This window comes from Cetorhinus maximus, chromosome 10, assembly GCF_964194155.1.
Source record: "Cetorhinus maximus chromosome 10, sCetMax3.hap1.1, whole genome shotgun sequence".
Taxonomy (NCBI): Eukaryota; Metazoa; Chordata; class Chondrichthyes; order Lamniformes; family Cetorhinidae; genus Cetorhinus; species Cetorhinus maximus.
Genome location: NC_135888.1, coordinates 110,034,922 through 110,058,347, shown reverse-complemented (window position 1 = coordinate 110,058,347; position 23,426 = coordinate 110,034,922). Strand labels below are relative to the sequence as shown.

At 39.8% G+C, this 23,426-nt stretch overlaps 1 protein-coding gene across 3 annotated transcripts in view; it reads left to right on the top strand.

The window, feature by feature from the left end:
* fnip1 (folliculin interacting protein 1) overlaps positions 1-23,426 on the top strand; it is a 122,635-nt gene that overhangs the window by 76,369 nt on the left and 22,840 nt on the right. For 2 of the 3 annotated variants that reach the window (XM_078550993.1, XM_078550994.1), the window contains 8 exons: positions 78-152; positions 4,922-5,010; positions 7,508-7,597; positions 12,433-12,504; positions 13,526-13,661; positions 14,772-14,973; positions 16,719-16,804; positions 18,967-19,113. In XM_078550993.1, coding sequence (XP_078407119.1) covers positions 78-152; positions 4,922-5,010; positions 7,508-7,597; positions 12,433-12,504; positions 13,526-13,661; positions 14,772-14,973; positions 16,719-16,804; positions 18,967-19,113 — 897 coding nt within the window. The remainder of the gene's footprint in view (positions 1-77; positions 153-4,921; positions 5,011-7,507; positions 7,598-12,432; positions 12,505-13,525; positions 13,662-14,771; positions 14,974-16,718; positions 16,805-18,966; positions 19,114-23,426) is intronic. The other variant, XM_078550995.1, reaches the window with a different exon arrangement.

Here is a 23,426-nt window from a genome sequence, read left to right as displayed (position 1 = left end):
ACCTTTGTTTAGTTGAAAATTATATTTGATTTTCGGTGAGTTATTTTCCAAATAATCTTGCTGGTTTTTCTCTTCAGGTCTCCACCTCAACTAATGCTTAGCAAAGTTTTCACAGCTCGTACTGGAGGTAGTGTCACTGGAAGTCTCAATACGTGGGTACCATTTCTATTAAATAAACCACTTTATCAATAAATGTTATGTCCCCAATGTCAAGATCTAAACTTGTTTTTTTTTAAAAAGCCATCCAAAAAAAAGGGAAGAAAAGAATCAATACTAGAAATTTGTTACAAAAACAAAGTGGTAGAAATGCATAACAAAAACAAAAATACCTGGAAAAACTCAGCAGGTCTGACAGCATCTGCGGAGAGGAACACAGTTAACATTTCAAGTCCGAATGACTCGAAACATTAACTGTGTTCCTCTCCGCAGATGCTGTCAGACCTGCTGAATTCTTCCAGGTATTTTTGTTTTTGTTTTGGATTTCCAGCATCTGCAGTTTTTTGCTTTTGCAATATGGTAGAAATGCATCATGGATCATTCCAATCTGAATGTAAAGCCAGTCAATATTTGGAATGAGTATTGATGCAACATTTCACTTGTAACATTAGCAAACCTCATTTTCAGACACTGATCTGCTATGCATCTCTATCAAATGGCTTCATTGTCCAAGGAAGAAATGAGCTTTTAAAAAGAAAAATTGAATGCCATTTGCTCCTTGGCCTGCAACGTTACTGTGAACTATCCCTCAGGAGACATACACATGTTCTAGAAGTTACTCTCCAATACTTTTATTCTCTTTTCCCCAGTCCTCACCCCCCTTTATCTCCTGCTGGAAAGTACAATACTTCTGCTTGCTACCTCCTGACAATGATATGCAAAGAGATTAGTTATTTAGAAATGAGAAATTGAACCTGCATCCAACTATTTGGTGTAGAATTTTACTATGCTGATCACACTCAAAAAATTAGTGTTACTTGTTGCTTAAACGCTTTTTGGACCTTCTTTACTTAGGACATAGGCAAATACTACTGATGTATTTTTAAATTCATTTTATGGGACGTGGGTGTCGCCACGTAAGCCAGCATTTATTGCCCATCCTAACTGCCCTTGAAGGTGGTGGTGAGCTGCCTTCTTGAACCTCTGCAGTCCCTGCAGTGTAGGTGCACTCAGTGCTGTTAGGGAGGGAGTTCCAGGATTTTGACCCAGCGACAGTGAAGGAATGGCGATATATTTTCAAGTCAGGTTGGTGAGTGGCTTGGAGGGGAACTTCCAGGTGGCAGTGTACCCATCTATCTGCTGCCCTTGTCTGTCTGGATGGTAGTGGTTGTGGGTTTGGAAGGTGCTGCCTGTGGAGACTTGGTGAATTCCTGCAATGCATCTTGTAAATGATACACACTGCTGCACTGTTTGTTGGTGGTGGAGGGAGTGAATGGTTGCGCAAGGGGTGCCAATCAAGCAGGTTACTTTGTCCTGGATGGTGTCAAGCTTCTTGAATATTGTTGGAGCTGCACTCATCTAGGCAAGTGGAGAGTATTCCATCACACTCCTGACTTGTGCCTTATAGATGGTGGACAGGCTTTGGGGAGTCAGGAGGTGAGTTACTCATCGCAGGATTCCTAGCCTCTGACCTGCTCTTGTCGCCACAGTATTTATATGGCTAGTCCCGTTCAGTTTCTAGTCAATGGTAACCCCCCCAGGATGTTGATAGTGGGGGATTCAGTGATGGTAATGCCATTGAATGTCATGGGGAAATGGTTCAATTCTCTCTTGTTGGAAATGATCATTGCCTGACACTTGTGTGGCAAGAATGAAAATTGCCACTTGTCAGCCCAAGCCTGGCTCTTGTCCAGGTCTTGCTGCATTTGGACACATTGCTTCAGTACCTGAGGAGTTGTGAATGGTGCTGAGCATTATGCAATCATCAGCGAACATCCCCACTTCTGACCTTGTGATGGAAGGAAGGGCATTGATGAAGCAGCTGAAGATGGTTGGGCCGAGGACACGACCCTGAGAAACTACTGCAGTGATGCCCTGGAGCGGAGATGACTGACCTCCAACAACTGCAACCATCTTCCTTTGTGCTAGGTATGACTCCAACCAGCAGTGAGTTTTCCCCCTGATTCCCATTGACTCCAGTTTTACCAGGGCTCTTTGATGCCACACTCAGTCAAATGATGCCTAGATATCAAGGGCATCCTGTCGTAAGCCAACCTTGCAGGAGGTCTGGGGAAAATAGATTCTTTGATTAAGGAGCTTATGATTAATCCTTCGAAATACAATAGTTAGAATCAAAATACGATTATTACCTTAAGATAAAAATCATTTTGTTTTTCAATAGTGTTGATTAACCATTGTGAAGTATTTAAAGCTTTACTTAAATGTAAGCAGCAGACCCTGCACATGGACTGCCTTTCTAATTCTGGATGCTGATTAAACTATGACTGTTGCCTCATTGCTCTATCCTATTATTTGTGTTCTGTTGTGTTATGCTACTGTGCTCAATGCAGCAAGCACCCTTTTTAAACGGAATTTATATAATATGTTGAAGTTATGATTTTGTTTTCCATTATTTGCAATCCCCATCTGGTTCTCCAGTCCTGACTTTTTTCCCATGGCTTGAATTCCCCCCCCTTCAAAATTTTCTAGAGTTGACCCTTTCCTGATCTTGACCCTGCTCCTTCAGGTGGTGCACCTTCTGGTCTGATCTTCCCAGAAGTGGCTGATTAAGAAGGCATTTCTGTGAGTTTGTCTAATTAGACATGGCGGGCATGCACAGGATGCCAATCAGAGCAGCCAAAGTGAAGAGTTGCTGGCAGCACCGTTGAGAATAGTGTGGACTGTTCAGGTGAGGGAGGGGGTGCCACAAGATAGAGGGGCACATTACTAATGCGGATCTGGCAGACAAAATTCCAACGCCCAGAACTGCCGGGTTGACCATTCTGCAAGGAAACTTTTCCACTTGAAAGCATTTGCCTGTCGATGTGCTAAAGGAAGTCAGTAAGCCTCTTTAAAGATCAAGCTGCATAATCATTTCATGGTGCTCTGACATCCTGCTGTGCTGTCACCACTTGTGAGGAGATGAGCTGCAGACACCGTGGAGTCCTGTGCATCTCTGATAAATGGCCAGGGCCCTAGGAAAATGCTGGCTAATCTGTGCTGTAAAGGCCTTAATTGCCTTCCCCAACCTGATGACTGCTTGATGGGTTGCCATCTGGACAGCAGCCCGCCCCTTGGAAAAGCAGCCGCAGGTGGGAAAACATTGGGGAGCCAGCCCGACACATGTTTTCAAGATTTTCCTAGTCACACCCCCCTCTAAATTTGGCTCCATGGGACTGGGAAAATTCACCCCTCGGTGTAATGCTATTTTGCTCAGTGGATTTATCTGACTTTTGCAAGATATGACTTGGTGCTATGGTTGTTATTACTTTTCTCTTTCCAAATAGTTCAAAAAAAATCACAGAAGTAGTTTCATTGTGACAATTTGTTTCAAATGACTAACCAGTGACAACATTTAAACATTTTTCCTACTCAGCTAAGCCTGGAAACCAGTGCTCTTGATGTATAGATATCACATGAATTTCGATGAAACGCTTGCAGTTGGTTTCACGTTTACCTCCGTCTCCAGAGAAGAATCTCAATCTATGAGCCTTCGTTTGTTGAATGAATAAATCTCACTATAGTTGCCTTGTTTATTTTTAATTTTACCCAATGAGCTTAGCTGCATATTTAAGTAACTAGTTAAGTAACACTAAGCATAACCTAGTCAGAATTTGGCAACAACTTCTCATATTTTTCAAATGTGAAATCACGCTGACACTTTGTGCTCTTAGTTAACTTCTGTAAAGATGGCTGAGTCTTTCACCTTTTTTATTTAGATACTTGATTTGTATTTTGATGTTTGTACATTGTTTAACATTTCTACTCGTTAAGCTGACAACACAGCAAAAAATAATTATGACTTAATGTTTCATTGAGGCGTGTACTACAGTTAGGCAGAGGCATGTCAAGGCCAGTAATGAAATACAATAAACATCCATAGAGGAGAAGCAGAATAATTGAGCAAAAAAAATCTGAGCGGTCTGTACTCTTTGTCTCCTGAATGGAGATAATTAACATTCCCTTATCATGACTTATCCTTTAGTCATATTGCACACTCGGTGAAAATTCAAGTCATTTAAGATAAATATATACATTCTCTTTTGAACTTCCATTTCTCATGCATATTCCCACATAAAGAGGAAAGGAGGATAAATCGTACAATAAAAAGGGCTCCAGTTTCTACACTCTAGAATCTACAGAGTAGATTTCAGATTCCATAAATATTACCATATTTAATGTGTTTCCTGCAATAGCTGAATGACTGTCGCTTAAGGGTGAGATTTTTATCAACTGAATGGTCTACAATCAGATCAACCATGGTCTTATCAAATGGTGGAGCAGGTTTGAGGGGCGGAATGGCCTACTCCTCCTAATTCGTATGTTCATATCTATCTTCATATTTGAGATGACATCGAAGGATGGGCCACAATTTATAAGTTCACAGGATTCTCTAATCTCATGTTTCTTGTTAGAGGCAGTTTGGCAGTAAAAATGTTGCGTAGGAATCCCCCTTGACTTCACAGATTGTATACAGCACCTCATGATAATGTTAGAGGGAGAGATGCAACCGTACTACTTCCTCCCACATTGCCTATAGGCAACAATTTTAAAGCATAAATTGAGAAAAATTGCACTATATTGCTCCTATTTAAGTTTACTGACATTTCCCTTAATAGCCCTTTATAGGTGAGGAACTATTCAGAAGGATAAGTTACTTTTTCAACTGAGCAGCGTGGAATGATTATCATTTTGTGCTTTTATGTGAATTTTAATGTCTTTTGATGTTGAAGATTTATGTGTGTGTTTTTGATTGTATTTTAAGGTTACAAGACAGCCTGGAATTTATTAATCAGGACACTACTGCATCAAAGCCTTATCCAGATCAAAATGTTTTGATGAACAGTCTTATAGGTAAGTTCAGTTATGATTGTTTTGAGGTATATAAAAGTTGACGCATTCAGATGTTTTCCTTTGAGAGGGAGTTAATATTACAGTTATGACTAATAATGCTCTAGTTGAGGACCTGAACTAGGCAGTTTGCAACTAGTAAGATTGTACAACTGGACTTGGTATCTAAATCATTAATGTGACTGAACATCATATGCAATCCTGTATAGATCTATTATGTTGACACACCATGGTCGCAGATGTCATATATCTGATAAAACTCAAGTTTGGCAAGACTGCTATTGGAAGGTATTTCCTGGATGGTGGGATGTCCATGCCGTTGCTATATTTAAGGGCAGTGCTACTATCATCATTTTCAGGATGACAATCAGCTGCTGTCAAATTCTGCTTCTCCAACTGATGGAACTGGCATTTAGTCAGTCGTCTGTGATGCATTTTAAGATTCTGTTTGTTAATATGCTCCTGAAGAGTTCTTGATAGCTATTATTTGCTTTGTAGGTGCTGAATCGCTTGCTATTCTATTTTTTTTAATGACTAGTAACCATTATACTCTTCTAGAAGTGTGGGAGTTAGTGGGGTAATTTACTGTAAAATGACATGCCTTTATAATATGGAACCATTTCAGCCTGATACCTGAACCAGGCAGGTCCTTGGTGTTCTAAGGGACTGTTGTTTGACCAAGCAACCTGACTTACCAAAAGGATTTGGTGAGGTGGACTTATCACTGATGGTTGAAATTCTTCCTACTCAGATAAGCCTAGAAGCCAGTGCCCTACTGGTAAGAATCTTATTGCTTGTCTAGTATGGTAATCCTAGTTTACCTGTTCCTTTATTCTGGTAAACTACACAGTCTTAGTTGGTTAAACTCTTAACAGTATCCTTATACAAAAAGGGTGGGGACAGAGATGTCCATGGACTTTAGCTGTTGGCAACCTACACTTAAACTTAGTGGCACACTATGAAGACTTAGTTTTCCTCCACATCCTTCTTGTGGGAGTATGGCTGGTCCTCTGCTGCTTTTACAGTTTTGGTTCGCCAATGTGAGGTACTACACTCACACTTGTATCCAACCATTGTGTGAATAGTGTGTGTATTCCAAAGCGCCAGTACAGACGAGATGAATTAAATGGGGTAATTGTGTGCTGAAAGTTTCTGAGATTCTACGGTACGCTGCCTGTGCATCTGAGTTTTATCCTCCAAATTTAAAAAAGAACCATTTTTTTTTCTACCTTGGCATTATGGTTGTTTTGGTAGATAAGTTACATTCTCCAAGCCTTTTGTGTCACTCTGAGCTTACCATTGATACTTGAGAGACAGCAGCCCAAGGATGAACACCTCTTTAATTTCTTAGTTCTCCATTTCCACATTAGAGTGGCCAGGGCTAAGAAGACTAGTATGCAAGATTTCAGGCTAACTGATGTCAGTGATGATGTGTAGTGACATGCATTGGTCCTACAGGGTGTTGTGGCACCTTGACTTTTAAATTTAATGTGAAGTGAGAACTGGTACTAATTTAATCAAAAAAAATAAAAGGGCAGGGTACAGACCGGAATCTAGATAGATAGATCTAGTGTATTTTCTCATATTGAAGCTGGAGATAGTGGAGGGATGAAAATGTAAAAATACATCATCAACATGGATGCAATTTCACACATAGCAGTAACTTGAACATTGCTTTTGTATTTGTTGTCCTGTTTCTAGCTTTTTGTTCCAAATTTCTGTTAACATGTTGACTGTATTTATCTATTAGTACCGTAGAAATACTGAATTTTATCTTGAGTTATGAATAATACAATGTTATTAAGAAAAATATATTTGGTTTTATATGCCCACTTTTAGTCAGGTTTTACACTTGACCCATCTGATCTACTTGGAAAAAAAAATGCAACTGCTAAAGATGTGTAGGGGAAGGAGAATGTAGTTTCCAGTTATAACCTAATGACTTGACTTGGAACCTTGAGGGTAGAGATGGAGCGGGGGAGGGGCCTTTTTGTACTTTAAATTTATGATTGCAATTTTATATTTAATGAAAGCAGTCTCACATAGTTCCCAAGCCATAATGAAATACATTTTCCTTGTAACCATTGAGTCAGTTTTCAACAGAAAATAATGAAGTATTTTTCCCATAATATTTGCTTTTCTCCATATATTTAAGGAATCCCCAAAGTCTGTGTGTTCATTTGAACTTGATGAATTTTATTTCTCAAAAGGTTTATTTTTCTGTCACAAATGGGTATCCTGTTTAGATGTTGTTTCGTTTTAAGTCATTTTTCTTATCATACCAGTAATTTGAAGGGCGAGGGAAGAGTGAGTGAGTGGAAAAAGTACATTTTGACCCAGAAATAATTCTATTCTGATGTATTTTTTTTAACTCTACCTTTTGTTTTTGGTTTCAAAAAGGACTCCATGTGGTGGTCTAGCTTTTGTGTATGATGGCTTTACTAATCTCATTTTTCTGTGTTGTGTTTTTTTCTATTTTTGTTACAATTTTGCTTCATAGGTTTTTCGCAGCTTTGCAGCCCTAGGCGGGCACCAGGTGTTTCTGAGCCAGCACCGCTCCGCCTGATCCGGAGCGCTTCTTTCTTTGCAGGTTTGCATAGTGTCTCTGGGTTCTGGACTCTGTGTCAGGGTGCATTAGCTGAGCATGCACACTATTTTCAGCTGTGGAAATGAGGTTCGTTCTTGTTGTAAGTTGACAAAACAAAAATGTTTGGCAAGTTCCAAAAAAAGGGTAGTCGATCATCCATCGATTATTCCTAAAAGATGATGTTAGGAGATCATATGTTCATAACTTAATCAGTGCAGCTCTATGATACCTAATATGTAAATGTATCTCTTTCCCTCTTCCTACCACATTGGGCTCCCTGAGTCTCCCCTCCCCTTCCATCTCTGTCTCCCATCCCCATTTTGTTTTGCACTCTTCCACCCTATCCCCTTCATTTAAAAATGGAAGCATTGTCTCCACATATACCTATCTAACCTATTCATAATTATAAACACCTCTTCCAGGTCGCCTCCTCTCAAGGAAAGCCCTCCAGCCTGTTCAGTCTATCCTGATAGCTATAATCTCTGTTCTGGTACCATTCTTGTCTTTATTTTGCACTTCCTCAGTGATTCTATCTGTAGTATGGAGACCAGAACTATGTCTGACAAAGGTCCTGTATAAGTTTAACATATATTCACTGGTTTTAAATTCTATATCCCTAGAAGTAAATGCCAGTGCTAATTATAATTTTTAATGATTTTGTTGACCTGCGATGTTGCTTTCAGTGATTTTGTTCACCTAGATTCCTTTCTCTTCTATCTGATTCAATTTCTTATTTTCAAAGGTGCAAATGATATTTGTGTTTCCTACCAGAATGTAAAACCTCATTTATCTATGTTAAAGTTAATTTGCCACTTCACTGTCCAGTCTGCAAGTTTTCCAGTGCCCTCTTATATTATGTTGAATTCTTCCTCAATGTCAGTTATACACCCAGTTTGGTGTCATCTAATTGATACGACCTAAAATTTAATAGGATGGTGGTGATCTCATCAGTTTTCTTGCTCCTTTATCCTTCCTGCATTCCTCTGAACACAGCTGAGTACTCCTTTCACCCATCCCTCTTGTGAAGCAGCTAAGAAGTGGCAAAGCACTAATACTGGATTGAAATCTTAGTCTCATGTCAAACTTGTGATGTTCTGGTGTTTGGAAGTCTAATGTGGCACCACGAGCCCTTAACTGGCTTGTGATTTGATAGGCTTTGTGCAAACCTCATTTCCACAGACATGGAATAGGTTCTATAAATAATTTAAGATACCTGTAGGAAATCATTGCATGTGCTGGTTATTCTTTCTCATGCAAATCAAGTGTTTGGAAAATGATGCAGACTTGAATGTAAATATTATTCAAGGATTAAACAATTTTAAAAATACATTTTTAAAAATCTTCATTTACCAGATCTGAAATGTCAAAACACCTGAGATTTCTTCAGGGTGGCTGGTAGAATTTTCAGAATATTGCAGTGGTAATTGGTAGTGGTAATTGTCTGCCAGTCCCATATGCTTTCTTTCTTGAGGCTGGTGCTTCTCCTGACAACTGTTGAGTAATGGCAGGCTGGCACATGGCACCTTGAATAGTATGCCTTGGCCCAATACATTTTGGTTTCAAGGCTTTTGAGGATAAGTTATCGTGCAAAAAGGCTGAAATTGTGCTTTACTGATCAGTTCATGCCAGTTGCTATGAGCAGGATCCTAGACTTTTTGAATGAGAAAAGAGCACAATGAGCAACCATAGAGAGTGGCAGACTGGAACTTAATTATGGCTTAGCCTTGTGGCATTTGACATTGCTGCCTAAGATAAGTTCCAAGCTCAAAGCCATGACTTTGGGACTAGCTCAGTATGGGTAGGATAATGTCTCATGATTTCTGCTTTTTATTTTTAAAACTGGGTAGATGGCTGATGAGGATGAATTAAATTTGGCTAGTTATTCTTCACGGGTTGAACAGTCTTCCAACGCAAACTGTCTTAAGCCCACACACGAAGTGTGGTCATTTGGGCAAGTTCCCCACGGAACCATACACCATCGAGAATCGATAGCTTACAGGGAAGAAAGTTGAAAGAAAAATTGATAGTAATAGAAAAACTACTGACAGAAGTTTGAACAATTGTAATGTATTGCTGTACCCCTTTTCCAAGCACAAGTGCATAGTTCTCGACAGCTACTGGAAAAGGAAAGCTCCCAATTTATGGGAAGGCTGCACCAATTGCTGCTCTTGGAAAATTCCAGTGCTATTGTTAAAAAATTTGCACCTCTGTTTAAAGCTTAATATAATCTTTTATTTTTCATGATTACCATGGATAATCAGCACTGCAGTGCACGGTATCCTTTCCAGCAATGGAACTGCTTTGATCTTGCCCAGAATGATTGGTTGCACGGTGAGACTTTAAACTGTGAAAAGTTACCCGGCTGATTAGCAGGTGTTGGGGATACACTTTCCCGTGGCTGGTTTTAAGCAACATTGTAAGAAGCCTTGGGCGCTTCCTCTGTTAAAATAATAAGGCCCAAAAAAGGAGAGAAATTGCTTTAAACACCAGCTCTTTTAGCTTGAAAAACAATTCAGTTTCATATTGATTAGCAATCTAAGCATTTAAATACACAATGACAAAATATAATTAGATGGAAACAATTATTCAATTTATTCTTTTCTTCTCTTTTGGATGTCGTGATCCATTTTGTTGCTGATGTCATCCTAGCAGCCCATTCACATGATTTGCCAACACTCTCTTTGGGATTACCTTTTAGGATGTTCAGTGTAACTCGCTCTTTGACATCGAACCTTTCTGCCTCTCCCTCCCCAACCTCATTGGCAAGAATTTGATCTCCAATCACCAACTTCCTTTGGTTACATGTCCAAAATCTGATGTGAAACATCCCACATGAGAAAAGCAAAATTTATCTGATACTGACATGCAACAAAATCATTTGTTTTTATCCTTGCATACACTTAGTTTGGATAGAAGAAGCTCATTTGAAGGACTTCTACCTAATTACAAATTAGGTTTTCATCTCTTTTACCAGAGCCTGGTGGCTCTTTTTCAGAAAAAATTGCTGTTGCTGCATTTATGTACATTACACAGTGCAGTGAATGATTTTTCCTAAGATCTTGCCACCAATCTTCAGTCTTTCAGTGTGTTGTGTGGATGTCGGTCATTGCAGCTTTCCATCTATGTCACATGATGGACATGCAACAAATCTGTTGGGGATGGGGTAGCTTCATATGGTGCAGTTTTGCTGATGGCTGAAGAGACCAACCTGAGAGAGACAGGTTCTTCTGCAAGTGCACATGTGAACTGGTTATCATTATTGTTTTTGACGTCGGTGCCTGTTGCCTATCGTGGTGGTGCATGCTGGCCCAAAGGTGGTGTCACCATTTTCCTTGGTGCAAAAATCTGTTTAAAGCCTTCATGCCACACTTACAAGTATCCTTGAAGTGGAGTTTTGGGTGTCCTACCGGTCGTCTGGCTCTCGTGACCTTGTCATACAGAAAATCCTTAATTATGTGACAGTCTTCCATCCTGTGAACATGCTTGAACCAGCGAAGTCACCTCTGCTTGAGTGCAAACACACTTGGGAGATTCTCCTTTTGAGAGGACTGCCGTATTTGATTTTGTCCTTCTGGAATGCACCACAAACAGTGATGAAAGTTGTTGAGCTCCCTTTCTTAACATCTGTAAGTCATCTATTTTTCACAGCCGTACAACAAGGTGCTGAGAACACAGGCCTCATAAACCAACATCTTGGTCCGAAGAGGTGAGCCTGATATTCTATGCACGTTTCGTGAGTCGGCTAAAGATGGCAGCTGCTTTCCCTATGAGTGCATCTTTTTTTTTTGTTATTCTTTCAGTGTTAGATCACACATGATTGTATTGAATGGCCTTCTCCTGTTCCTATGTACCTATGTTTCATGGGACGTGGGCATCACTAGCAAGGCCAACATTTGTTACCCATCTGTAATTACCCTTAAACTGAATGGATTGCTAGGCCATTTCAGAAAACGGTTGAGTCAATTACATTTCTGTGGACTCGCATGTTGCCAGACGGTTAAGGGTGTTGGATTTTCTTCCCTCAAGAACGTAGGTGCACCAGATGGGTTTTTACAACAATGGATGATGCTTGTCATGGTCACCATTACTGAGGCTAGCTTTATATTCCACATTTATTAATTGTATTTAAATGAACCCATATTCCCCCAGGGCATTAGCCTGGGCTCCTGGATTACTAGTCTAGTGACATTAACCCTATGCCTCCATCTCCTTTGTATTCTAGCCACATGTTAGCTAGCCTGTTGTGGGGTAGTAGAAGGGAAGCAAAGATGTTTCTTGCCTTCAACTAATGAGCAGAAAGCACAAGTTAGTTTTTTTGCAATTATTTGGCAGGAGACAAGTTATGCAGAATTGTTTTCTGCTGTGGGAAACTTTATTTGCTAATTAAAGTGGGGAATCCAGCAGGGAAGATTGCATTTCAACCTTGGAGTTAGCACAATGTCATTATTGAATTATCTTTATTATGCTTTACAAAATTCTTGTAACCAAAAGCATAATTAGTCTGTTAATTTGCCAAGTGACATAGTCCATTTAAGCTATCAACTCTGTCATCTCAAATTATCAAAATAACTGAACTTGATTTAGTTCAACTCTGTTTTTATTGTAGTGGTGGTGGTTATTTAACAATATTGGAAATTCCATTGTTGTTGTTGTTGGCTGATAAATTGCATGCTCACGCACATGATCCTTCGTAGTGATTCCAGCATGTATGCTGCTCGGCACCGTATGATTGTGGTAGTTAGTGGCTTGCCCTGTTCCACAAATTGATATTTTACTTGCATCATGATCTGGTTAACATGTTTAGAGGGCAAATTCTCACATTCTCCTAATATTTATAGTTCACAGCACCCCAATGGACATGCCCAGTAGAGGAATCAATGAAGATCGAGACAGTGGAATAACACGATCTGGTGAGAATTGAATACATTACTAGTTACTTGGATTGTATAATTTGTATTGAATTCTTATGGTTGTCCACCTGAAGCAAGCCTTAAGTGTTTTACATAATTGCATTTATATAGCTCCTCATTACATTGAAATGTCTCAAAGCACTTGTCACAATTAATTTTCATAGCTGCTACATAATCAAAAATAAACTCTAATAAATATACTTTGAGCAACTGGTTATTGAAAGTTAACCATGGGTACAATGTATTCTGTTGAGCGCACAAGTTCCAGACAAATCATCCTTCACTTTGTGACATGGGAAAGCTGTGTTCATGATTTGGCTGTAATATTTATAATCTAGCCCAAACGAATTTACATGGCTTCCTATAAAATGCAGAAAACCTTTTGAGCCCTAAAGTACTTGACTATTATTGATTTTAAGAGAAAAAAAATTCCACAATTTTCTTTTTTGCTTTGAACAGTGTCAATGCTGCAAATGTATGCCTATCCCATAGAGTTTTAATGTAATTTGACATTTCCAAGATGACTGCTTTTATTGAGATTAAACGTTGTAACTAGGCCACTTCTTTGGGGACACAACCATCTTTGGCCAAACAAAACTAATCACCAGTGTTTGCCAGTGCTACAGTAAACTGGCTATCTGAAACGACAGGTGTGCCATGTATTGTCCAGAATCTGTTCAGAGAAGTCCTAATAAAATGACACAATTGCTGTGCAAAATTAAAGTTCTGCATTTCAGGTCATGTACGTCAACTTGACTGACTTTTATTTGTGTAATAGTACCAATTTAATAATGCCAATAAGTACAATTTTCTAATTTTGAAGCAAGCATCAATACTGCAGTTGTTATGTTGTTGAATTCTTGTTTTTTATAAAGGGTTACTCTTTGGAGTAACTGTAATAGTGAATAGTGATATTTTACATGTTGTATCAGTGAATTAAAACAACCAAAGCTGTCTTTTTAATTCAGTTATATGAGTAGCTGTCAGATAAGTCACAAATTTCTTCTGATAATGTCTACAGCTTCCTTGAGCAGCCTGCTTATCACTCCATTCCCTTCACCAAGCTCCTCGCTTCCAAATAGTTGTGCAAGCAGCTATCATCGTCGTTGGCGCCGCAGTCAGAATACTAGTCTTGAAAATGGAGTTTTTCCCAGATGGTAAGTCCAGAATTGTTCAAACACAAAAGCAAAGCTTGTCTTCCAGCATATTATATGTGCAAGTATTGAGTGACATTTCACAAAATTGTATGTCTTGCCCCCTCCACCACCTAATATGCTGAAACTCAAAAGCCACCATCATATCACACCCAATGATCTCTAATTGAGCCAATAAATTTTCACCCCATGCTACGGCATAAGTTCTCTGTAGAGTTTCTCCTCTTGTTCCCTGCCTGATGAGCAAAATACTGCAGATGCTGAAATTCTGAAATAAAAATAGAAAATGATAGAAAAACCCAGCAGGTCTGGCAGCATCTGTGGAGAGAGAAACACAGTTAACGTTTTGAGTCTGTATGACGCTTCTTCAGAACCTTTTATGTTAATTGCAGTTACTTCATTGGAGGGGGTGGAGTTGGGAAGTATAACTGACAGGTGTGGCTCAACCACTGAATCTCACCACAGACTGAGATTATTCAAACGTAGGTCAAGATTTTGTACTTCTCATCCTGCCAGCCGCCTGTGATCTTCCACCCATTCAATAAATGCTACAAAGCTGGAAAATCCTGGTCTTGGTGTTTAAAAGTGAAAATGCCGCATTGAATTGTACTGTTGATCATTATTGTATGTCACAGAGGATTATTTTGATTAATTTGTGGGGAGCAGGAGATTATTTGGAGTAATCTCTCTTTATCCACTATTTTTTTGTCTTCCCTTTTACCCCACCTGATTCTTTCCTGAGTCACATTCTATACACCATCCCTGATCAAGGCAGCTGACCACCTACAAAGCTGCTAATTTTCAGTTTTGAAGCCAGATGTTATGGATTCTGCTTGCCTATCATCTACATTTTCCTGTGCCTTCCTGTACACCAGCTAAAGTGGTGATTTCCCTTGGCAGAAAAGCTAATGCTTTAACTGGAATAGCTATCCTGGCAGCGCCAGCTACTGTCTTAAAGCACTTGTCCTGCTTTTTGCCACCAAAGATTTCACTAAATTAAGTTCTTCTGTGTAGCCATGTTTCACTTTAAGTTAGTATTCATTGAAGATTTTTTGTATACAATACATGCATCTGTTAGCTATTGTGCTCACAGAAGTCTTTCTGGTCTTTCAGGTCAGTAGAGGAGAGCTTTAATATGTCTGATGAAAGCTGCAGTTCGAATCCCTCCATTGTTCGAAAAAAGAAGATTGCTATTGGCATAATATTTTCACTGTCGCTAGATGAGGAAGAGAATAACAAGTTTCATGAGTTCTTCTTTGCTCATTTTCCTCTCTTTGAGAGTCACGTCAACAGACTGAAGTTTGCTATTGAGCAGGTACTCACGCTTCCTCCTTCTGCTACTCGGGAAGTGATGCCGTATGGTATGGTTTTGTCTGAGTCATTTCTGACCGAGTGCCACTTGCTGGTTAAGTTGCCTCCGTAATAGCTAAGATGCTGAGATTTTTTTTTAGCATGTACATCTGTGACGAAGAAAGCCTTTTTTATTATTGGAAAAAAAATTCCAAGTGTAAAATGTGTGGCATGGTATTGGAATGCATCTGTGCTCTAGCGAAAGCTGTTTCCTTTTATAGTTCTATCCATTAAAAAATGCCTAGTGAGATGAAGGTGGTGTGGGAGGGGTATAAATCACTGTTTACACTGTTCCCACACTTCTAGATCTGCTTTGTTGCACATTATACCCCTGTTGAGAACAGTCAGACATTATACTCTAATGTCTCAGCCAGTCTTGCTCTGGAACTGGCTGCTAGCCAATGCAGGTGAGCAGTCAGATTGACTATCCCTCCATGTGGAATGAGAAGCAACTAATGTCTGCCTGAAACAGCTGAATTCAGCTCTCGCTGTGTAAAGAATCTCGGACATATTGGAGCGGAGTAGGCAAGTATATGAGCTTTGCTAATATTGTTACTTTCCCACTCCATTCTTGGATTTAAAAATTATTTTAGTCAGCCAGCTGTTACCATACACAGAGGTTTATTACCATTGTCAGCTGCTGATAAATCTGCAAAGGTTGTGTTCCTGTTTACCCTGTTTGTGCGTGTCTGCCATTCAAACATAGCACTGAAAAGCTTCCTGCAGGACTGCCCTATCAAATCGTGAATTGGCTTGCAGGGTTATCTGGGGTAAAGTGGGATGGACTCTAGTTTTCAGTGACAGATTTATCTCATCCAGTTCCCATTAACCAGGCTGATTAGTCTATCAAGAATGCCTTGGTGGGCAGTTAATATGCTAGTTCAGATATTGAATTGTCAATTTTGTAGCAACTTCTAATTTCCATCAGGCATTTCAACTCAGAACCAACATAACTCCAAAAAGGCCTGGCTTGCAACATCTGTCTAGGTGCAAGTGCCTTTGGCTAAAAGCTGTACTTGCCTGGCTCTTTCCATGGTATTTGAAAGGCAAGAGCCCTTTTTCTTCTCAATTACTTTCTTTTCCCTTTGGCTGCAAATCCATTGCATGTCTTTATCTAAAATTAATTTGCATTGTGTGTGTCTTTCTCCAATGCCATCAACATAAGTCAAAATTGTCCTTTGCCGCTTCTCAGTATGGCCCTGAAGTATCCAGGCTGAAGTAGTGAACTTAATGCCTTGCTAAGTCCGCTGACAAAATATTACCCACCAAAATTAGCCCCACAGTTTTTCACAGAAATGGCTGAAACTCATTCCCAGATCATCCTAATGATGTATTCCAACACATTTCTGAAATCTTAGAGCAAGCGACGCTGAGTCTGTCTCAGCTTAAAGGAAGAACTTGGCATTTATCCTTTGCCATGTCTCAAAATCCTAAGAAGCTTCACTACCAATGAACTAAATGTAGTCACTTTTGTTACGTAACATCTTACGCTTTCGCAGACCTTGGATCTGGTTAAAATCCAAGATTTGGGCATGTGTTCCCTTGCCTTCTTCAAGAACTGCATAAATCTCTAATTTGAAAACCATGTAAGTAGGCTTTTCTGGAACTTTGCAATCGCGAATAAAGCCATAACCTTCCCTACACATTTGAGTAGGAATTTAGCATGTTTGGGCACACCTACTGAACACAGTTTTGTATTCTTCTTTTTAGGCCATGAAAATGAGAAATAGAATTTCTGAGACAAACCAACGTGTCCTGGGTTACAATAGAATTGTAGATGCTTTAAATGAATTCAGGTGAATATTTTGATATGTTTATATGCAGTGAATATGTGTCTTATTAAGCTTTTTGTTGTTTAAGAAAGGCTTTCAGATTGTTAGGAGCATATAATTGGTTGTAAAATGCCTGGTAATGCTGAAAACAATTTTTGAATCTTGATCACCCTCTTCTGTGACCTTTGACCTCTTGTTTTAGTAAATTTCACATCTGCTTACTCATCTAATGGCAGTATATTGGTATGGTATGTCATGGTTATTCACTGGGCCAGTGAGTTATTTTAGCATGTGGCCAAAACAATCACAGTGGTGGTGAAATATCCCACATAATGCTTATAGTGTAGGCATGATAGTCCACACCTGGTATCTTGTTTGTTTAAAAAGTTGTCATATGGATAAAATGCAAATTGTGAAAGCCATAATGATAAATTCTGATGTTTGGCCTCATAGATGTTGGTAAACTGACTCAGATGAAGATACTATACAAACACTTTTCTCAAAGAATTTCTAAGCTATAAAACAACCATGTTTTGTTCATTTGAAGTTAATGTTCCCTCTTGCTCTTTGCACTCTCTGCCCCTTCACCTGTGCCTTGGGTTGCATATGATGTGCAACCCAAGATATTCAACAGGTAAGCTGCTGCCAGGATTTTGTTACTGTCGTTCTGTAGGTGTTGGTGATGTTTCAGAGTAGTCTGGGGTGAAGCCTATCCTTTTTGTACTATATATGTAATGCACTATTTATTCAACTGAGGACAGCTAATTTTGTGGGATGGTTGATAATACTGCTGGATTCAATCGCAAAGTAAATGCAAAACAGAAATAGAGTTTTCTTAAAGTCTCCCATAAAAGCTAAATCAAGGTGGATTTAATGGCTACAGATCAACTATGAACAGAGTCCTTAAGATTTGTAATTATTGGGATTTAATAACTCAGCAGCTACAGGAAAAGTGAACATGCTATAGCCAATGGCTGCTTCTGAAAAATTCTTCACAGTATCTACCACATAGCACACATGCACCTTCAATGGAACATCCTTAAACAGCTCTGAATTGGGTGCTTAAGTATCTGGCTATGTTAACTAAGGACAGACACTTTGGTTGAGATCTTGTTCAGGGTTTGTCCTTCAGTCAGAGGTTACCTTACCACTGTCACAGCCTACTGAGATCCCACGTCTGTTATTACTTTGTCTATAAATAGCATTGCCAGAAATGTATTGCTGCAGTTCTTTACGACTCCCAACGAGCTTTTTAACTGGAAGGATTTCTGTGAATTCTGTATGGGCTGCATTAAAAAAAATTAATATCTGGGTCTTCATTCAGATACTGAGCTTTGGCATCTGGGCGAGCTACTGTAGCAAAGGGATTTATATTTAAGTGGAAGATTTTTTCACTTCCTGTAATGCTGTTATGTTATTATGTTTGTCAACAGGAGAAATTTATTACGTGGTTTTTCATTTTGAAACAACTTGAATTGCAGCAGCTGGGCTGATTTTTTTTATCCCAGTGAGGTTTTTTTGGATGGAAGACTTAAAATATTTGAGATCCAGCTTTCCGTTCCACCAGTCACATGTCCAATGGCCCACTGCCAGTGGAATTTGATAACTGTCAGGGGAACATGTATCAGTTGCAGCTTATGCCAGGGACTGTTAAGAATAGCAGGTTGCATGTTGCTTGCTATGAAATATAATCAGCTTTCTGAGCACAACAAATGCTTCTAATATGTTGTATACTTAAGTAATTTTAGAAGATATTGTTCAGGAACCGCTCATGTTAAGTGACTCCAGGGGTGTTCCACAATGGAACAAGCTGCCAAAGGAAACTGTCACAGACCCATCATAAGTCTTCAAGACCCATCTTTAGATTATTTGCATTTAAAAGTTCTCATTAGCACGACAATTTCAGCAGGTTATGTCTGGTTTCGCCAGCGCCGCCCATATAAATGTTGATGGAATATGGATATTAGCCTGTGATGCCGACCCAACTAAAGCAGAAGGGAGCAAAGAGGCTGATTTTGTTTCCTTTTTGTCTTTGTTTTCTGATTAATAGCTAATATGAGAAAAAGTAATATTATTCCATTGGCACAATTTCTAGTTTCTAAAGAAAAATCGTTGTGCCCAAAAAACTTGATTTTTTTTTCCCTCTTTTCTCTCTTCCCACTCCCCCCTCCCCTTCCCAAAATTAGGACTGCGATACATAACCTTTACACAATGCCAAGGATTACGGAGCCTGTATGGTTAACCATGATGTCTGGAACACCTGAAAAAAACCTTCTATGCCAACAGTTTATGAAGGAGTTTGCTTTACTGATGGAACAAACATCAAAGAACCAGTTGAGTATTGAGAGGATTTTTCATAAGCTGGGAAGGAGAAGAGTAAATATGTACTGGTGAAAGATCATAGGCCTGAAACGTAAACTGTTTCTTTCTCCACAGAAGCTGGCTGACTTGCTGCGTATTTCCAGCATTTTTATTTCAGTCGTTATATGTGGTGTTTGCAGGGAAGATGTGAAGCAGTTAATAGATTACTGGTTTCAACTCCTTAAATATTTTGGTCAAATTTTCTTCTTAGCTCTGACATTTGATTTGTTAATATCTAGTTGCTCGGAGGAATCTTCAATTTTGTTTTCAAAATAACAACAAATGCTTTATTTGTATGTGTTATACAATAATGTGCAGAGGCTACATTGCACTTTGTCTTATAATGCACCATCATGGAGGAGGCACAAAGTGATAATTCTCAGTAGGCAGAGGCAAAAATGGAGTCTGATGCCCCTTGTGCACCATCCCGTGGTGGAGTATAGAATTGCATTTGCATAGGCCTAAAAACTAAAATCACTTGCTTGTTTTCCCCTTTTCAACCAAAGAATGAAATGGGGAAATTCATGAGAGGGAAAGTAAAAACCTTAAATATTCTCTTCTGAATTCAAAAGAGAATGACATTATGTTGTTCTTAAACTCACTCCACATGGGTGTTCTGCTTTTTATACAGTGTTTGCTGACAGAGGAGTTAGAAACACCCTTGTACTTGACCCCTTTTCTTGCTACTTTTAACCTGATCATAAGGAGGCAAAAGGAGAAAAACCATACATTTTAATTTTCACTTGTTCACTTCTTTCCGTGAAAGTGCCTCAGATTCCTTGGAGCCAGCTGGGTTTGGGAACTCGCCATATAGAATTCACGAGAATGGTTCCAGGGATGAGGTACTTTAAGAAGATAGATTGGAGTATTTCAGACTTTTTTTTTCCCCCCTGGAAAAGAGAAGGTTGAGAGGAGATTTGATAGAAGTATTCAAAATCATGAGTGGTCTGAAAAGTGTAGATGGGGAGAAACTGTTCTCACTCATGAAAGGATCAAGAAAGAGAGGGCACAGATTTAAAGTAATTGGTAAAAGATGCAAAAACGACGAGGAAAAATTTTCCCATGAAGCAAATGGATAAGGACTGGATTGCACTGCCTGATAGTATGGTGGAGGTAGGTTCAATTGAAGTATTCAAAAGGGAGTTAGACTGTTATCTGGAAAGGCAGACTGTGCAGGGTTATGGGGAGAAGATGGGAGAATGGCACTAAATGAATTGCTCGTTCAGTGCAGAGATGGGCTGAATGGCTGCTTGTGGTGTAACAATTCAGAGATAGATGAGGATTTATTTTAATCTTGTATTTATTATCTATGTCTAGAAATGCAGCTTTGTAATACACAGATGTGAATAATTATTCTCTTTGCTTTATTATGCTCGGTAACAATTGATTTTTTGCTAACTTAATTGTGGCCACAATTCCACTCTTCCTCTCTTTTCTGTCCACCTCTGCCCCCTTTTCACCTTTTGGGTGAAAGGGCGGAAGAACTTAACTTCCTGCACCTGGATGAGTGACCTGTTTTCAAGATAATCAATGTGGTATCCAACAACCCAGGGAAGAAGTCTTCCACCTTGTTGGTGAGCGCATGGACTTCATGTGGGAGTGGCTCCTTTGAGCATTGGTTTTCAAACCACAATGCATGATTGGATCCTGGGTGGTCCGCAAAGTCATTAGATTCATGTTCAACTGGGTGAACGTCTACGTTACATGCTGATGATCCCAAAAATTTCATTTCTGTATTTGGTGATTTACTGTTACTGTGCGAGAATTAAAATTTCTTTCTTGATCATGCAATTTAATTTGCATGTCTGACCCTGTCTTTCAGACACAGAAATTTTATTCATTCATGTGATATGGGTGTCACTGGCAAGGTCATTATTTGCTGTCCATCCCTAATTGCCCTTGAGGAGGTGATGGTGAGTGCCGTTCTTCAACCACTGCAGTCCGTGTGGTGAAGGTGCTCCCACAGTTCTGTTAGGGAGGTAGTTCCAAGATTTTCACCCAAGTGACAAAGGTACACCAATACATTCCAACTCATAATGGTGTGTGAGTTGGAAGGGAATTTGGACGTGGCAGTGATCCAATGCACTTGCTGCCCTTTTCCTTGGCAGAGGTCGCAAGTTTGAGAGTTGCTATTGAAGAAGCCTTGGAGAGCTGCTGCAACTTGTAGATAGTAAACACTGCAGCCACTGTGCACTAGTGGCAGATGGGGTCACTCAGACAGGCAGCTTTGTCCTCTAAGTTTCTTGAGTGTTTTTGGAGCTGCACTCATCCAGGCAGATGAAGAGCATTCATCACACTCCTGACGTGTGCATTACAAATTGTGAAAAGGTTTTGGAAGTCAGGAGGTGAGTCACTCGTGACCCATTCTTAGAGCCGCAGTATTTATGTGGCTGGCACAGTTATGTTTCTGATCCATGGTAACTGTAAGAATGTCAATGATGTGGGATTCAACAATGGTTATGCCATTGAATGTCAAGGGGTGATTGTTAGATTCTGTCTTGTCGGAGATGGTCATTGCCTGACAACTGTCTGGTATAAATCTTACTTGCAATTTTGAGCCCAAATCTAAGTGTTGTCCAGATCTTGCTGCATGTGGGCATGGATTGTTTCAATCTCTGAGAAGTTGAGTGGAACTGAGCACTGCAATAATCAGCAAATGTTCCTGTGCCTGATCTTATGTTGGAGGAAAGATCATTGATAAGGCAGCTGAAGATGGTTGTGCCTAGGACACTACCTTGAGGAACTCTGCAACGATGTCCAGGGCTTGAAATAATTAACCTCCAAGAACCACAGCCATTTTCCTTTGTGCTAGGTATGACTCCAGCTAGTGGAGAGTTCTCTCCTGATTCCCATTGATTTCAATTTTGCTATGCCACCATGATGCCATAGTTGGTCAAATCCTCCCTTAATGTCAAACTGTCACCTCACCCCTGGAATTGAATTCTCTTTTCTATATTTGGACCAAGGCTGTAATTAGGTCTGGAACTGAATAGTCCTGCAGAACCCAAACTGAGCATCAGCAAGCTAAGTGCTGCTTGACAGTACTGTCGACAACCCTTTCCATCACTTTGCTGGTGATTTGAGTGTAGACTCATTCCTTCCTGGGATGAAGGGCTTATCTAATGAAGAAAGGTTGAATAGGTTAGACCTATGTCCACTGGAGTTTAGATGGATGAGATGATCTTAGTGAAACACACAAGATCCCGAGGGGACTTGATAGGGTGGATACCGGGAGGATGTTTCCTCTAGTGGTGGAGACTAGAACTAGGGGGCATAGTTTAAGAATAAGAAGTCCTACCTTTAAGACAGAGATGAGGATAAATTCTTTCTTGCAGAGGATCATTAGTCTGTGGAATTCTCTTCCCCAGAAGGCAGTGGAGGATGGGTCATTGAATTTACTCAAGGCTGAATTAGATTTTTGATAGACAAGGGAGCCTAAGGTTATGGGGGCGCAGACAGGAAGGTGGAGTTGAGACCACAACCGGATCAGCCATGATCATATTGAATGACGGAGCAGGTTAGAAGGTCCGAATGGCTTACTCCTGCTCCTAAGTCCTATGTTCTTATGCTCGTATGTACTGATGGGACGGTAATTGGCTAGTTTGGATTTGTCCTGCTTTTAATGGACGGGGCATACCTGGGCAATTATCCACTTTGTCAGGTTGATCCAGTATTGTAGTTGTACTGGGACAGCTTGGCTAGAGGCACAGCTAATTCTGAAATATATTTTCAGTACTACCACTGGGATGTTGTCTGGGTTGATGTCTTTTACTGTAACCAGTGCTTTCAGCCATTTCTTGATATCATGTGGAGTGAACCAAATTGCCTGGACTCAATGAGCCAAATGGTTGCCTCTGTGCCTTAAATGACTCTAAATGATTCTCAATGGCATCTGTGATACTGGGGACGTCAGGATGGCCAAGTCGGATCATTCACTTGGCAGTTTTGGCTGAAGATTGTTGCAAATGCTTCAGCCTTGTCTTTGCATTCACATACTGGATTCGGCCATCATTGAGAATGAAGATGTTAAAGGAGTGTGATGATTCCTGTTAATTGTTTCAATTGCTCGTCACCATTCAAGATTAGATGTGGCAGGACTTCAGAGCTTTGATTTGATCTGCGGTTGTGGATAGCTTAGCTCTGTCTATAGCATGCTGCTTTCTGCGTTTTAGCATGCATGTAGTCCTGTATTGTAGCTTCACAAGGTTGGCAGCTCATTTTTAGGTATGCCTGCTACTGCTTCCAGCATGCTATTCTACAGTTCCCATTGAGCAAAAGGATGATC